Raw genomic sequence first — 17,147 nt, 5'->3', positions numbered from 1 at the left:
GACCACCCTCCCTGTAAGGTGGAGCCGGCACAGGGCACAGCAGCCCTGAAGGTCCTACCCATGGTGCTGTGTGGCCCAGCTGGGCCTCCTGGGGCTGCTTCCAGCCCTGGACCACCCCATCCCACCTCTGCCTCTGAACGGCGTTCCATGGAAGGCTTCAGCAATGGTGGTCCTGCTTTCACGACAAGGAGTTCCCTGTTCTGCCTGGCGTCTCCATAGCACAGACGCCATTCCTGATAGGACTCTGGGGAGAGACTAGAGTGTATTCTACTTCAAATAAGGCACTGGGGAGAGACCAGGGTACACTCTGCTTTTTCCCTGTCACTGTGATAAACATTCTGACCTAAAGCAACTTGGTAGGCAAAGGGTTTATTTGGCTTTAACTTCCAGGTCCCAATCCTTTATTGAGGGGAGTTAGGGCAGATACTTAAAACTGGGACTTGAGGTAGGAGCCATGGAGGGATACCACTTACCAGCTCACTTGTCTGCCTTGCTCAACTGGTTTTCTTCTACGGCCCAGGATCACATGCCTGGGAATGGCGCTGTTCACAGCGGTATGAGCACTCCTGAATTAGCCCTCGAGACAGCGCCCCATTGATGTGCCCACAAGCAAATCAGACCTAGGCACTTCTTCAGTTGAGGTTCCCTCCTCCCAGGTGACTCTAGGCTGTGTTAACTTTGTTTAGATTTATTTAATATATATATATATATATATATATGTATATATATGTGCATGAGCTCACATGCACCATCTACATGCATGTGCCAATAGATACTAGAGGTGGCAGATCTCTTGGAACTGGAGTTACAGTTGGTTGTGAGCTGCCTGATATGTGTGCTGGGAACCTGGTCCTCTGCAGGGATAGGAAACATTCTTAACTAATGAGCCATATCTACAGCTCTAGTTGTGCCAAGTTGGCCATAAAAACTAAGCAGAAGAGATTAGTGACCTGTGCCAGACATGAGTGTTCCAGACCTTGTCATGTCAAGACCGCCACATGATGCCATGCTCCTGGTGGAGGTGATAGTGAGGATCTATACCTCACTATGGGGAGTATTTGCTTCCTAACTTTGCCGGTGTCTGGGTCCCTCTCCTCCTGTCTCAATCCACCTGTAGGACACACAGTCACATGACTCTTGAAGCCTCTAGGCACACAGCCTGGTTAAATGGCTGCCATAGCACCCTGATCAGAAGGGAAAGTGAGGGAGAAGACAGGGAGGAGAAGTGGAAAGAAGATGTTTTGACATCAAAATCCCACCTTTACTATGGCCTCAGATTCCTCTGCCATCCTTCCCCGCCATGTTGGAAACTGATTCCTTCACATGACCCCAGACCCTTCTGGGCATCCCTCTCTCTGCCCCTGTGAGCTGGAATCTATGTTCTGTGAGCATGCCTGTCTCTTCCTAGCTGGCCTTGGCCCCTGTTCTTCTGTACACAAGTATGCGCCTTTCTTAGTAAGGAGTCCCCAGCCCTGGCTCTCACAAAGGCAGAAGTGAGCTGGGGACAGACAGGACAGCAGAGGACTGGAGGGCTTGGGCTCCACTCGGTGGAACTGCTTCTGTTGTATTCCTTTGGGCCTAGGCAGAACCCTGCCTGTAGAGTTCTGGGCTCCAGGCACATTGTAATATTTACAACGTCCTTTATTGGAGTCTCAGTTGACTCTCCTGTAAAATGGGGACAAGCTTATTTCACTTTCAGGTAGCCTGCTTCTCTAAACCTGCACTGTGCCGTGACTGTTAACCTTGTCTGTCAACCTAATGAGATTCAGAGTCACAATGGAAACAAATCTCTTGATGTGTCTATGAGAATGCTTCCAGAAAGTTTTGCCTGAGGAGGAAAGCCCCACCCTGAATGTGGGTGGTACCATTCCATGGGCTGGGGGCTCAGACTGAATATGAAGTATAAGGCGAGCTGAGCACCAACGTTCGTCTCTCTCTGTCTACTCCCTGACTGCAGATGGCATGTGACCAGCGCTGCCTCAACACTCTGCCACCAAGCCTTCTGTACCGTGATGGACTCCCCCTCTGACAGGGAGCCAGAATAAGCCCTTCCTTCCTCGATTGCCCTGCAGGCATTTTGTCCTGACATTGAAGATGAAACTAATACACACACCAGGCAGTTTACCCACGGCCCGGTGTCATCAAAGTCCACGTAGCTCCACGAGTGTCTCCTTTAACAGACTATTCTGCCTTGCAGAGAGCTGATGTTTCTCCAGCCAGGGGCAGAGCTTCAAGAATGAACCAGGACCTTATGGGGCCCAGCTCCCTTTCTTCCCAGCACCAGGAGGTTTCCTGCTCCAGAGGATGCAGACAGGGGCTTCTGCAGGCCGGCACTGGAGCTTGGGGACATCAAATGGGTTTAATCACTTCAATGTAAATGCACTCAAGGCATGTGGATTGAATTTCTCTGAAAATACACAAGGGGCAGAGAACACTCAGTCCCGGAGGAATTTGTTTTCTCTTTCCTTTTTGTGTGTCTGTGAGTGTTGTTATTGTTGCTGAGACTGGAGCATGTCAGAAACGGTTCAAGATGCCTACAGCATCCCTGGATGCTCGGCAGAGCCCACTGAGGGTTCTGAATTGGGCATGGTGGGCAGAAGGTGAAGGATTAAAAATAAAACCCAACCAGGCCTGTTCCCCCATCCTCTTAGTGCGGCTACTGATGTCCCACAAGGCTTTGGCATGATGGCCCCCCTGTGGGTTCCTGTGGTAGATGACAGTGGGCCAGTCCTTCTCTGGGATACTCTGGGTCTGGGAGTGATACTTTCCTGTCTGGTCTGGTGGTGCCTTCTTGTTTTATATTCCTGATGTGGTGTAGATGGTGACTCTCTGCTGGAGACTCCTGGGGAGCAATTTGAGTAGCGCAGATCCCCTGGGTCTGACCCAGGAGACATAGCCTGCAGGTGTGAGCTCTGCCCAGGGCTGGGTGCACAGAAGCCCCTCAACCCTCACCACTGTCTTGATTTCAGGTTTCCCTGCCTTCACCTGCAAGCCACTCACCTGTCACTTCCTGCTTTGCTGATTATAAAACCCATGTATACGAAGAGTGCTCTTTAATCTTGCCTAACTCTCCCACATGGAGTGGGGAAAGGTCTGGTCTCTTTTGACATTTGAGTAAATAGAGGTTCAGAAAGGCGGGGTCTTCCAAGGTCTGTCTCCAAGTGACAGAGCTCCGTGCTCCCAATCCTCTCTTGTTCCTCCTTTGAGGCACCTGCTGGCATCTAGCCACATCAACAGTTGCCACAGAGGCCATGCAGAATGATAAGCCTGTGACACTGGCATCAGCCTTTCATTGCAAGGTCAGCACCCACGGCTCCTCTCTGGGACTGAAACTCCCAGAAAGCTGCTGGCGGGGAAAAGCGGGGCGAGTGGAAGAAGCCAAGAAGGGATGTGAGGTTTGGAATCGCCATGGGAACACATCTCTGGGCATGTCTGGGAGAGATTATCTAGCTTAGGCAAAACCCACCTTAAATGTGGGTGGCAGCATTCCATAGGCTGTCCCCCCCCCCAAAAAGAGAGCTGCAGTCTAGTCAGTCTGTGTCCTGAGTAGATGCAGTGGACCAGCCGCCTCTGCGGCCATGACTCCCCTGCTGTGCTGGACTGTGCCTGCAAGCCACGAGCCAAAAGAAATGCTCTAGTCTTTCTTTAAGTTGCTTTTCTCAGGCGTTTTTATCACAGTAGGAAGACAAGCAACCAATACAATGAATAATTAAATGTGATAATGAATAAGGTTCCTGTCACTGGGGATAGGACCCCCTGAAACAGGCAGTGCAGCTCTGGGAGTCCCCAAGGCTGCTCCCTCTCTCTGCTTCTCTCAGTCAATAGTGGGCGTAAGTAAGCTCAGGTCTAGGGGCTCCAATGGGTGTGGCCCTGTCCGTTCACCCGAGGTGTTAACTCCTTCCCACAAGGCTCTGGGCCATGCTTGGATCAGCAAAAGAACCTAAGAAGTCAAGATGGTGACCTCCCCAGACCCATCTCCTTTTCAAAGGCCTCCCAGAGACCCTGGCCAAGGCTCCCTGCTTTTAAAATCTGACTGAATTTTTGTCTTGAGTAAGGTGCTGTGCCGGCTCTCAGGTTGCAAGGATGAGAAACCAGTGTTTCATGAGAGGTTCCCTTGTTACCCTGGAAGTGATATTCAGAGGGAAGGCCTAGGGATGGAAAGGCCATTCTAGGACAGGAAAAGACTCCAGTGAGCCCTCGTGGAGAAATGGAGAAAGTGACCCCACAAAGTCTGTCATAAATGCTAGCAGTCCTCTTTTGTCTTGTTTTCTAAAATCTTTGATTCATGGCCTCCTCAGTGGGCCTAAGACTTACTCCTGAGTGAAACCATGTTTTCAGCATTCCAGGACTGTGCAGAGCCTGTGAGCTTAGCAACAGATGTTTAACAAATATTGGTCAAAATAAGTTCTATCTTGAAAAAGTCCAATCAACCTAATTCTTTTTTGAGGCATGTTTTATGTGCCCCAGGCTGGCCTCATTGTGTTCCCAAGGACGAACTTGAACTTCTGATCCCCCTGCCTCCACCTCTTGATATTTAGGTGTGTGCTACTATATACTGTTTATGCAATGCTAGGGTTTGAACCCAGGGCCTTGTGCTTTACCAACTGAGCTACATCCACCCCCTCAACCTAATCCTCTCTCTGTGTGTGTGTGTATGATATTGCGAGTGTACAAAGGCATGTGTAGGTGTACATGCATGTGGTGAATGTGTGTGTGTTCGTGTGTGCATGTAGAGACCAGAGGTTGATGTGTAGTACTTATCCCTATACCCCTATCGGTTTTCACCTTATTCTTTTTGTTTGTTTGTTTGTTTGTTTCTTGAGACAGGTTTTCTTTGTGTAGCTTTGGTGCCTGTCCTGGAACTCACTTTGTAGACTAGGCTGGCCTCAAACACACAGTGATCTGCCTGCCTCTGCCTTCCTGGATTAAAGGTATGCGCCACCACAGCCTGGTTCATCTTATCTTTTTGAGACAAACTGTCTCCCTAAGCCTGGAGTCACTGACTGGTGACTGGGCAAGACTGACTGACCAATGAGCTCCAGGGATCCCCCTGTCTGCACCTCCCCAGCACTAGGATTACAGGCATTTGCCATCATGCCCAGATTTTTATGTGGGTGCAGGGGTCATATCAATCCCCCCTTTTTGGTCTTTTATACCTTATAAAGAATATTCATACTAAGCAGCTGAAGAGATAGCTCAGTGGTTAAGAATGCTTACTGCCCTTCTAGAGGATATGAGTTCGGTCCCTAGCATACATATCAGGTGACTCTCGTCTCCCCGCAAACCCAGCTCCAAGGGATCCAACACTCTGCCTATCATGGACACACACATACATACATTTTTAAAATGATAAAGATAAATAAAAAAAAGAATGCACACACTGGGGCTAGGATCATAGCTCAGCTGTGTAGTGTTTGCTTAGCATCGCGAATTCTTAGCATTACAAAAGTAAATCTCGAGGAAAAGAATACAGATGGCCTGCATCCTATGTAGCGAGTGGAGAGAAGCTTACGTCTCCAACTTTGAACACCTAATGAATGCTAGTCATTCTGCCCCTGACTCCACAAAGAATTATGACCCTACTTGAGAAAAAAAAAAAGATGCTATGAAAAGGAAATACAGACTTCTGTGGGGACAGCTACTCTAGGGAAAGGAAGGTCACAGACGGCTTCTCCGGGGAAAATTCACAGAAGATCACACAGAATGGTATAAAGGAGGCTTTTCACTTTGGCTGTGAGCTCCTAGGAAAAATGGACAAAACGTTTGAAACAGCCATTTGCAGGCAGCAGACAGCAGGCCGCAACCAAAGCAGAGCCTGCTACTAAAGGAAGGCCCTGCAGCATCCAGTCCACACTCACCCTGCTTCCCTCTGAGGGCTTTTCCTACGGAAGCCCAGCACATACAAACCGCAGAGCCTTACAGAAGGCAGCGATCTTGCAAATCTGATGTGATTTACCAATGATAGATTCAAGGAGCTTGGAAAGCCTGAGGCAGAGAAAATGCAAAGAGAAGAGCCCAGAGACACACTAGATTCAGACCCCTGACACTAGACACAGACACAAAAGCAGCTCAGGGAAGTGACACACCATATTCAAAAGACAAGTAACATCTCCCCAGGTGCTGTAAAGTCAGAGCGTCATGGGATATCACTTGAAATGGTGGGGCCATCGAAATGGCTCTGTGAGTAAAGGTGCTTGCTGCTAAGCCTGTTGACCCGAGGCAACACATGGAAGGATAGGCAATACACTCTTCTCCAGGTTGCTTTTGGTTAGAGTGTTTTATCACGGCAACAGAGTGGAAACCGCATACTAGGTTGTAATGCTAAATTCGTCCACCCAATAGCAATTTATATACTTAACCAACGATTTCAAGATGTATAAAGTAAAGCTGACAGAACTAATGGTAATTCCCAATAATCTCTGGAGACTTTAATATACATATCTCAGAAACTGATAGAATAAGCAGACCAAAAGACTTCCCCACCACCCCAAAACCCACCAGACTAAAAACAGTGAAGTTGTAGACATTTGAACAGCCATGTTAATATAACTGACATGCAGAAAAAGACCCAATAAAAAACATAACAGACTGATCGAGTGACATGGGAATTTACTAAAATTGACAATGTCTGGATTTATACAATGTGAGGCTGGAGAGATGGTTCAACAGTTAAGAGCACTGGCTGTTCTCCCAGAGGACCTGGGTTCAATTCCCAGCACACACACGGCAGTTCATAGTTATCTATAACTCCAGTTCCAGGGCATCTGGCACCTTCACACAGGCATGCATGCAGATAGAACACCAATGCAATGAAATAAAAATAAATAAATCTTAAAAACAAAACCCCCAAATCAATCCTTATAAAACTCCAGTAAGTTGATACACCTATAGCAGGGCACATTGTGACAAATGGTGACAGCATTAACTGCCATTGAGAAGCATGAAAATGAGGACATGCCATAGAACTTAAGGACTCTGAAAATAGAAACAGGAGGGCAATGGTTGATATTTTGTTAGTGAAACTTGAATGAAAGGAGGGATTTCTGGAGAAATGCTATCAATACTACCACGAGCAACTGGAAAGCTGCATGGCCCATTATCTTCAGGAATTTGGATCTCAGCTGAAAATCTGACTATAGCAACGTGCAGAGTGAGACTTTGGAGCGCTCAGTCCTGGATGTCCTCATCAAGCCCTTCTCCCAAGCCAGGGTGCCCCCCCCCACCCACAGAGGTTCATGCCATACAGAGTTGGAAAGGGGGAAGAAGCGGATGTAAAGTCCCATCTCTAACTAAGGAGTTATTTACACTTGATACTGGTTGGGAAAGAGAAAATGGGTTTTCTCCAATGGAGTATCTCTGGTATATTAGCTATACTCCAGGGTAGGCTCCATGCCCAGGAGCAGCTGGCCAATACAAAACAAATTTTGTGGGTTTTGTGTGTGTGCTTTGGCACTTTTTGTCTTATTAGCTTTTTGTTTATTTTGATTTTTTTGAGAGGTGTGTGTGTGTATGAGGAGAGCGAGAGAGAGAGAGAGAGCAAGCGAGAGAGAGAGAGAGAGAGAGAGAGAGAGAGAGAGAGAGAGAATGAAAGTTGGGTGGGTAGGAAGGTGGAGAGGGTCTGGGAGGAGTTGGGGGAGGGGAAACATCACTAAAATGCATTATATGAATTTTTTTCATTAAGCAGAAAGTCTATCCACAAAGAAAACCCCAAATGTCCCCCTAGAGGACTCCGGAGAGTCTGAGGAGCAGAATTGAGAATACCTTTCAGTATATTTCTGGAGCCTGAATAACGGAGATGCCATATAATATATGCTAGACAATATAGACAAGAAAGTAAACAAGACAATCTACTTCAAGAGGCAAAACAGAAACAAGCTTCCTAATATAGAGCTGCAAAGTCTTGTAGTGAGCAAATTCAGTGTTAGCCCAACGGTGCAAGCTTGAATTCAAATTACAAAAAAAGAGAAAAATAAAACGAAAGAAAGAAAGAAAGAAAAAGGAAGGAAAAGACAAGGGCCAAAACAAGAAATCCCAAGTTAAACAACCTCAATCCATCACAATACTCAATACAACTCAATCAGTCACAATACTAACACCACACACACACACACACACACACACACACACACACACACACACGGTAAAAGATTTGACCAGAAACTTCATTAAATACAATGTCCGATGCCGGGCGGTGGTGGCACACGCCTTTAATCTCAGCACTTGGGAGGCAGAGGCAGGCAGATCTCTGTGAGTTCGAGACCAGCCTGGTCTACAAGAGCTAGTTCCAGGACAGGCTCCAAAACCACAGAGAAACCCTGTCTCGGAAAAAAAAAAAAAAAAGTACAATGTCCGAATGTCCACCCGCTAGTAAACAGAGAAAAGCGAACCCAGTCTCCAATGAACCAGCACTATGTGCACTCGGAATGCCTAAAATTAAAGGATATTGTCCCATGGTAGTGAGGATGTGGGATGACTGGAACTCTCTTACTTCACTAGAGAGATTAAATAGCAAAGCACTTTGGGGAAAATGTCCTCCTCATGCCAATCATGTACCTGCCCTACTCAGGCAGAGGTTCGACTGAGCAGAGCAGGTGGGAGGGCAGAGCAGGGTGGGAGGCACCTGTGACCAGCATTCGCTGGGAAGGCTCTGAGAATGTGGAGAAGTGCTAAGCCCTTGTCTACCTGCTGAAAACCTGCCAGGGAGAAAAGCTCAGTTGAACTGTGCAGGTATGTGGAAATGTCTTTGGGGGAGATGGGAATGTCCGAACCCTGACTTGTGGGGATGGTCAGGAAACCTAGCAAACTTACTAAAATCACCATTGATTTGTACACTTGGAATGATTAGATCAAATGATCGAATAAGCTGTTTCATAGTAAAGTTATCAAAACCTTAGAGGTTGAAGCTTCCCTCTTTATTGCCCCACCTGGTGGTCCTGGGCTATTGCTGGCTTTCTCTCCATTCCCACTCACAGCCTCACTGTGCCCCCACCCCTACTGCCTCTGCCCCTCATGAGCAATCTCACACCCACCTCCAGACGCCCCAGCCACTCTCAGGTATGGTTTCACGGTTGAGACACTGAGTTCTGAGTAGGCCTTACCAGTGAGTGGCTCCCAGTGCCTGCTCCCTTTGGTCATTGAACCTGGAGAAGGGGGTTTGGCTTCCCCCCATTTCACATATGAGACAAAGAAGAGCCCATGACGTTGGATGTTCAAAGTCTCAGAGGCAGAGCCTACCAGGTTTTGACCTGCTGGGATGGAGAGTCAATTCCCAGGAATCAGGAAGCCCGGGAGAACTAGTCTTGGCAGCTGGCAGGCCAGAGGTAGGAAGGAGGGCGCGGAATATGAACAGCCCTGGTTAGGGAGTCTCGGGGCTCACTCACCACTTCTTGCCACTGATGTCATGCTGCTGGACTGTGTAGCCAAAGAAGGCAGAACTGGGACCAGTGATGACCCGGGGATTCCTGGTATCCATGTTAAAGGTGTCTGTGAATCCTGATTGAGAGCAGAAAAGAGAAACGGTGAGACTGGGGGTGCAGGCTGCCTGGGGGTGTGTCTGGGCCTTCTGGCTGGTCTTCTGCCTCAGAGAGGATGGACTGTGAGGTGGGCAGGTGGGTGACCTTGTCTTTGAGAAGCCCCTGTGTGAGATGATTGGGAGGATCCACAGTCTGATGGTATAGGAGTGGCCTCAAGGTAGGAGGCAAAGACCCTACTTTGGGAAGATATAGTTTGAACAGAGGACCGTCTCTCTCGGTGCAGGTGCTCCAGTGCCTGGAGTCTTGCTTATGCATAGTGTGGACCGGTAGAGACCAGGGTGCTAGCAACAGCTATTACTTTTACACCGAGCACCTAGATTTCACACCAGCCCTGTGAGATGGAAGTCTTGTACTTCTGTGAGGTTAATCTGGGAATTCACCAGCAGGTGAACTGGAAAGATCAAAGAGCTTGGGAACCTGGGGCAGGATCACCCTCTTTAGGGTCCAAATGGACGGCTCAGGAATGAGAAGGCTCTTTGGAGATATGGGGGGTCTCTCTCTTGACTTCAGGTCAGAGCACAGTGTCCGTCATGGAGTTCAGTCTAGAACTGGCTGGACCTCCATCTTATCCTCACCCAGTCTCCCAGGGGAAGAGAGGAATAAAGCCTGGCCACAGAAAAGAGAAATTTAAGTTACCAGAATCCAGTTACTGCATGCATCAACCCAAACTAACCAGAGGGTGGATTTTCTAAAGGAGAGGATCCTGTCCTTCTGACCTTGGCTCTCACCAATCTCTGGTTTTTCTGAAATCCATGGCTTTCTTTCTCTGGTGATGATGTGGGGGTGGGTATAACCCTCCTCAGGGATTATTGATCTCAGATACAAACAAAACAAGAAATTGTTTTGATGAGAATTATCAGGCTGACTGCAGAGATGCCAGGAGGCTGGCTGGGTCATGTGCCACTCTTCTGCCCCAAGCTGGTGATAGAGGTGAATTCACAGTTCCTTGACGGCTCTCACTCTGTGGCTGATGGCAGCCCTGCTCTGTCTCGGGTTCTTACTTGGCTTTGAAAATGACCAGTTGGTCCCAAGAGATCAGAGTCGCAGACTTGAACATCAGTGGGAGATCAGTTCTCAAACTCAGCTGGTGACAGCTCACGTGGAACCAAGGCTTCCCATCAGGACTGAGGGACATGGCCTAATGTGACCTTGGCTACTGTCAACCCAGTGCTTCATGACAGCTTACGGCATGCGTGTTGAGTGTCCACACTGTGAGGGACACTCAACTGTTCTCACCACCACCACCACCACCACCCCCACTTTCCCAAAAAGCTTCCTACAGGTCTTAGGAGAGAGCAACCAAAATCTCCTATGAGAGCCAAGGGATTGGCTCAGTTGGTAAAGTGCTTGCTGCACAAGGCTCAGCAGCAGAGGCTGATGCTGACAAGAAGGGCAAGGAGCAGTCCCCACTCCTCGTGGCAGATCTAAGCCACTTCTGCAGAATGCAGGATTCTTGGAAAGCACTCTCTGGGCCCTTCTTATGGGTTTAAGACCCTTGTTACAAGTGAGCTAAGTAGACACAGAGAGGGTGGGATTTCCCCAAAGTTTCCAGCCTTTCTTCATGCCCCTTTTAATTTTGCATGTATGTAAGTATGTATGCATGTATGTATGCATATGTGTGCATACATGTACATGTCAATGCATGCACGTACATAGGTGTGAGTGCCTGTGGGGTCACATGTTGTTTCTTAGTTGCCTTTACCTTTGGTTTGAGGCAGAGTCTCTTACTGACTTGAAGCTTCACCAGGGAGGCTAAGGCAGCTAGCCAGTGAGCTCCGTGTACCAGCCTGTCTCTACCTCCCATCTCACTATTTCTGGGATTACAAACACCCCACCACCACCACACCTGGCTTCTTATATGGCTTCTGGGGATTCAAACTCAGGTCCGCACGCTTGTGAGGCAAATGCTGAGCTAACTCTCCTACTTAATCTCTGCTGCTTCTTCAGTGTGACTGTCTCTACAGATCTTCACTTTAGAAAAATGTCTGCTTGGTGTCTCTTCTGGGGGGTAGGAGTGCTTGCCTGGGTGAGACACAAGGTCATCAGGGTCCTCAGTCATGCTGAGTGGGCCAACAGACTTGTTTATAAGTCAGTGGAGCCTGAAGCCATGCCTGGGGAAGTGAGGACAGGGTGGGGTGACCTGAGTTCTAATCTCAGCGTCTCAGCGTTGTCATCATTTGGCTGTGTGTCCGTGGAGGATATGTCTGCTTCCCTGTGACCCAGGTTGCATGGCACGAGAGGCTTCAGTCTCACATCGTAGGTACTCACCCACACACGTGAGTGGTTCAGTCCCACATCATAGGTACTCACCCACACATGTGAGTGGTTCTCTGGGGGCGTGCACACACACACACACACACAGCTGACTTCCAGTTGTCAGCACACAAACATCTGCCTTGAATCTCTGCAAACAACTGGGAATTGGAGAGCAGGCGGCAGAAAGAATGCGAACTCATCTGAGTGTTGGCCAAACACATCTGGGAGGGGAAATCTCCAGGCAAGAGTGATAATATTTTGCATTCCCAAGCCAAGGGGAAGAATTAGGAAAACCATCAGCTCACAGTCTGCACTATTCAGGCTTGGCTCTCCCTCTGCTTGTTTGCACCATGGAGACTTGGCAACAGGCTGGAGGAGCTTCTGGACACATCAGACATCAGAAAGATGGAGGCTTTGGTGGGTGACCAGGGAACGTGGTCATCCTTCTGTGTAAAACCTAGCTTCACCCCCAGATCTGGGTGGTGCCACTAAAACCTCAATGAGTTCTGGGGCAAGAGAGCATATATGGTACCACTGTGAACTGATTGCCAACTGGGAAGAATCTAGAATCACCTTGGAGACAAATCTCTGGATATAAGGAATTATCATGGTTATGAGTCTTGAGGTAGGAAGATCCACTCTAAACGTGGGACGCCATGTGAAGCTGCCACCATGGCGGGACTGTACCCTCATACTGTGAGCTAAGATAAACCCTCCCTTTCTCAAGCTGCTTTTCTTGAGTATTTTGTTGCAGCAACAAGTCACTATTTCACAGTCCCCACCAGAACTCCCGGCATTTTAAAGCTGACCACTGCAACCCCTCATGACATGGCTACGTGGTGCTGGAATGGCTAAGGAATCCTTTCCCTGGCATCTCCTTGGGATGTGAGCACCTAGAGAGGGTAGGGTAGGACACAGGGATGACTGGAGAGCAAGTGCCAAGGTCAAAGGCTCAGGGGTGGACTGTGAAACAGCTCATTACAGCGCCATGGGAAGGGTGTGTGGGTACAGGATGGTCCTTATTAAGAGCTGATGTTGCTATGGTAAGACCCAGGCTGGTTGTTAGGATACCTGGTCTCTTCCCTGCTTCCGCTGCTCACTGGCTGTGTGGTCTGGAACAAGGTCTGGGCACCAGAACCCATCAGGCTAGCCATTGCCAGTCCCGATGTCCTGAGTGTGTGTGCTCCTGTCACCAGTTCCTAGCTCCTCATCAGAGACTAGGAGCCTTCAGATCAGTCCTGGGAGCACTCCATGGACAGGCAGGTGGCTTTCCCCCAGGAGTCTCCAGGGGTGTTCCTTTCCTCTCTGTGAGCACAAATGTCCCTCAGTTTTAGGGTTCCTGTGAAGGTGAACTGCACCCCCACCTCCCTGAGGACTCAGCACCTACCTTGGCCTGCCTGCTGTTATAGTCAGGGGGTGCAATGGAGTCAGGTAGGGAGGCTGACGGCTTTGCGGCAGCAGGCCCGGTCTTACCACAGGCCTTCTGCTCTGTAGAGTAAACTCGCCTACACTTGGGTCTTCTCAGGAGACAGACTTGAGCCCTTGCTTAGGCTGGTACCATGCTCTACTAGAAAGTGGGCTGCGTACGCATGTGCGAGCACAGTCAAGGGATTGGGACAAGATGGGGGCATGCTACACAGAGGAAGAAATGGCTTCTTCCATTAACTTCTGGGAAAGGGGTGGGTCTTAAGGGAGGCCAGTGTCTGGGTGGGTGTTGGGGGTGGTCAGAATAGGGAGGAAGAGGGGGTTAAGCCTGCGGGGGTGGGGTGGGGGAGGCTTCCTTGGAAAGGCGGTGCCTCTCTACACCTTGTGTGAGCGCACCCCTGGCTCTAGAGGAGTCTCACAGGGACATTATCTCATTTGGGGAACAGCAGGTCCCCCAGGCCACACCCTCTGCTGCCTCTGGCAGTCAGCTGCTCTGAGCAAGCCAGAAGGCAGGAGGCAAAGCCTGGTCCCTGGAAGGCTGAGGCCTCGGTAGCATGTCCCCTGGCTTTCTATGGACTTGTCTCTGTATGTGATCCAACTTGGTAAAGACACGCCAGATGTCTGAACATTCCCTCGTGGGGATAATGAGAGGGCTGGGCATCCTCGCTCCAGAGGAGAGGGCCCGCTTTGAAAGTCCGGAAGACTTTGAAGCCCTGACAGGCACCGGAAGGAGTGAAGAGTGAGCACACCTTGAGGGCCTCACCTGGCCCATTCACTTCAGGAAGTTTCTGAGAAGGGTCACAAGAGGGTTCCTTTTCCTGTCGTCCCCCCAAGCCCAGTGCCCCGAGCCCTCTGCCAATGAGACCTCCCACCTTGAGCCAGGTCTGCTGTGGCTAGCCTATCTCTCTCCTTCCTCAGTTTCCCATCTGAGCAGAGGTTCAATTCCAGTCTGCCCATCCTCTTGGGGCCACAGCGTGTGCTAGCTCAGCTGCTTGCTATAGTTAGTATGAGCTCCATCAGCTCTCCAGAGTGCTTACAGAGATCTTCACGGGGGGGGGGGGGGAACTTCCTGAGTGGGAACCAGCCAGGTGGGAGCTGGGCAGCCCGTGTGGTATCCGTGTGGTACTGAGGTACCTTCACCTGGACCATGGAGGACAGGCATTTGGGGCCCAGGTGGCTCAGCCCGTGAAGTAGAGGTGCAGGGTGAAGCACCCAGAGGGGCAGCGGAGAGGAAGGAGGAAGTGCCAGGAAGAATCATGGTGGCCTTTCCATTTGGGGCAAATCAGGAGTCTGCCAAAGTGCTAGTTAAGCAGATGTCAAACCCATAGAGAACAGGCCTGGAAACTGAACACAGCACACAGCACACTGGAGTTGGCTGTAATTATCATAGCTTTCCCTCCCAGCCCCAGAGAACTGTCCGACGCCTGCAGAGGACACGCGCATGACTCCCTTCAGGAGTAAGAGCCATAGCGGGATGAAGGCCAGTGCATCTTCCTCTCTTAATACCGTTTCTCCTCTTCCCTAGGTAGGGAAATTGGTCCCAACAGAACTCCATCTCCAAGCCTTCAAGAGCATCTTGGTAACTCCAGGCTATTCTCCTCCCACAGTCTGAGTGGTTTAAGATTGGATCTAGTTCTTCCTTGTTCAAAACCTCCTGGAGCTCCCACCCCTACTGACCACACACACACACACACACACACACACACACACACGCACGCACACACACGCACACGCGCGCGCGCACACACACACACCACTGCATCCCTCCTGAATCATAATCTTTATCACTTACTGCCCTCCAGGCAGAGTCCTTCCTTAGGACGCTCACACTCCGTCTCCTTCCACCGTCTCTGAGAGCTCTCTCTGTCTCTGTCTGTCTTTCTCTCTCTGTGTGGTACATGTGTGTGCTTGAGTGTGTATAAAGGCTAGAGGAAGCCTTAGTGTCCTTCCTCAGGATGTTGTACACCTCGTTTTCTGAGACAGGGTCTCACTTAGAGCTCACCAAGTAGGCTTGGCCGCTGGCAGGCGAGCCCTGGGGATCTACCTGCCGCTGACTCTCCAGAACTGGGGTTACACGTGGGTACCCCCACCACTGATTTTTTCACATGGGTTGTAGAAATCAGACTGAAACCTTCATAGTCATGAGGTGTTGTAGTAAGAGCGGCGGACTACGTTCCTGGCATCCGGCTAGCTTTACCTGAAATAATTACACGGAAACTGTATTCTTTTAAACACTGCCTGGCCCATTAGTTATAACCTCTTATTGGCTAGGTCTTACATATTGATCTAACCCATTTCTAATAATCTGTGAAGCACCACCAGCTGGTGGCTTACCAGGGAGATTCTTAACCTGCGTCTGTCTGGAGTGGGAGAATCATGGCGACTGCCTGACTCGGCTTCTTTCTCCCAGCATTCTGTTCTGTCTACTCCGCCTACCTAAGCTGCTGTCCTATCAAAAGGGCCAAGGCAGTTTCTTTATTTAACCAATGAAATTAACACAAAACAGAAGACTCTCCCCCATCAATTAGGTAACATTTCACTAACTGAACTCCCCCCCCCAAACAAGTACTTCACTATCTGAGCCATGCTCCTAGCAAGCCCATCACTAACTGAACCATGTTCCTAGAAAGCTCTTCCTTCACTAACTGAGCCATGCTCCTAGCAAGCTCTTCCTTCACTAACTGAGCCATGCTCCTAGCAAGCACTTCACTAACTGAGCCATGTTCCTAGCAAGCACTTCACTAACTGAGCCACCCCCAGTCCTTGTCTATAAGATATATACTCAGCTGGTGGCTCCTTCTCAGTGTTGTGGTTAAATGGCAAGTCTTTGAGATTGTTTGACCATCTTATGAAGAACCCATTTTCCTCCCTCACGGAATCTTCTTTACTTCCTTCATAGTCAAAACTAATAGCAGGTGGTTTAAATCACACAAGGGGAATGGACCAGTACGCACCAGAGCCTTCTCACACAAGAGTTGACAGTATTCAAACTCAAACTGACCAGGGTGGGAAGTTTTACACCAAGTAATTGGCAGAATAAAGATCCTCTTCACTCCAGGGCTGGGTAGATGGCTCAGTCTGTAGAGCATTTGTATCATAAGCATGAGTGCCTGAGTTCAGACCCACAAAACTCATGCAAAAGGCCAGGTACGTGCTGCTCACCTGCTGTTATGCAAGGCAGAGGCAGGAGGATCCTTGCAAGCTCAAACTCAGCCAGCTAGCTGGGTTCCAGACAACGAGAGACTCTGTCTCAAACAAGGTAGAGGGTGCCTGAGGACTGACATCCAAGGTTGCCTTCCACATGACTCCACACATGTGCCATGCGTGTATACACACCCCATGGACTCACTCCCACATCTCTACACACACACACACGGATTCTCTCCACTTAATCCCTAGAGACAAATCCATTGATCGACATTTCACAGCACAGCACTGGGAGGGATTATGTCTTTTCTTCTATAGCCTTACCACCTAGAACAATGCTTAATACACCACAGGTGACCATGGTGCATTCGTGAAAGACAGAAAGAAAGAACACAAGTGTGGGACACTAGCCTGCAATAGAGGTTAAAGGGACTATGAGAGCTGTAGGTTCAGGGAATAGAGAGGCTTAGTGTGGTGAATTTGGCCCCAGAAGTCTTAGCTCCAACCCCAGTGGGGCTTCTAGCTTGTATTGCAACTGTGGACCAATCTCCTCTTCTTCCTGGCTCTCAGTTCCTTTTCTGGAAGAGGTATATGCTAGACTAGGTACCCAATCTCTGAGTCCTAGCATAGGATTTAAATAAATCCGCGTATGCTTACTTCATCCCTTCACTTCTAGGTTCACCGTACAGCCCTGATGCCCGGATGTAAGTGGTACAGTATCTAGCCTCAACAGCTGCCCTGTGTCCCCATCTTCCCTGACATACTAACCAGCTCAAAGAGCTTGGG

The 17,147-nt window shown here is 49.3% G+C and overlaps 1 protein-coding gene across 1 annotated transcript in view; it reads right to left on the bottom strand.

Annotated features, from left to right (window-relative positions):
- The window catches only part of Itga11 (integrin subunit alpha 11), a 102,105-nt gene that overhangs the window by 71,486 nt on the left and 13,472 nt on the right, over positions 1 to 17,147 (bottom strand). The window contains exon 2 of the mRNA XM_057766549.1: positions 9,381 to 9,492. Within this exon, the coding sequence (XP_057622532.1) occupies positions 9,381 to 9,492 (112 nt within the window). The remainder of the gene's footprint in view (positions 1 to 9,380; positions 9,493 to 17,147) is intronic.

This window comes from Chionomys nivalis, chromosome 4 (assembly GCF_950005125.1).
Source record: "Chionomys nivalis chromosome 4, mChiNiv1.1, whole genome shotgun sequence".
Lineage (NCBI taxonomy): Eukaryota > Metazoa > Chordata > Mammalia > Rodentia > Cricetidae > Chionomys > Chionomys nivalis.
The sequence above is the reverse complement of the archived record's forward strand: the minus strand, read 5'-3'. Positions and strand labels throughout refer to the sequence as shown.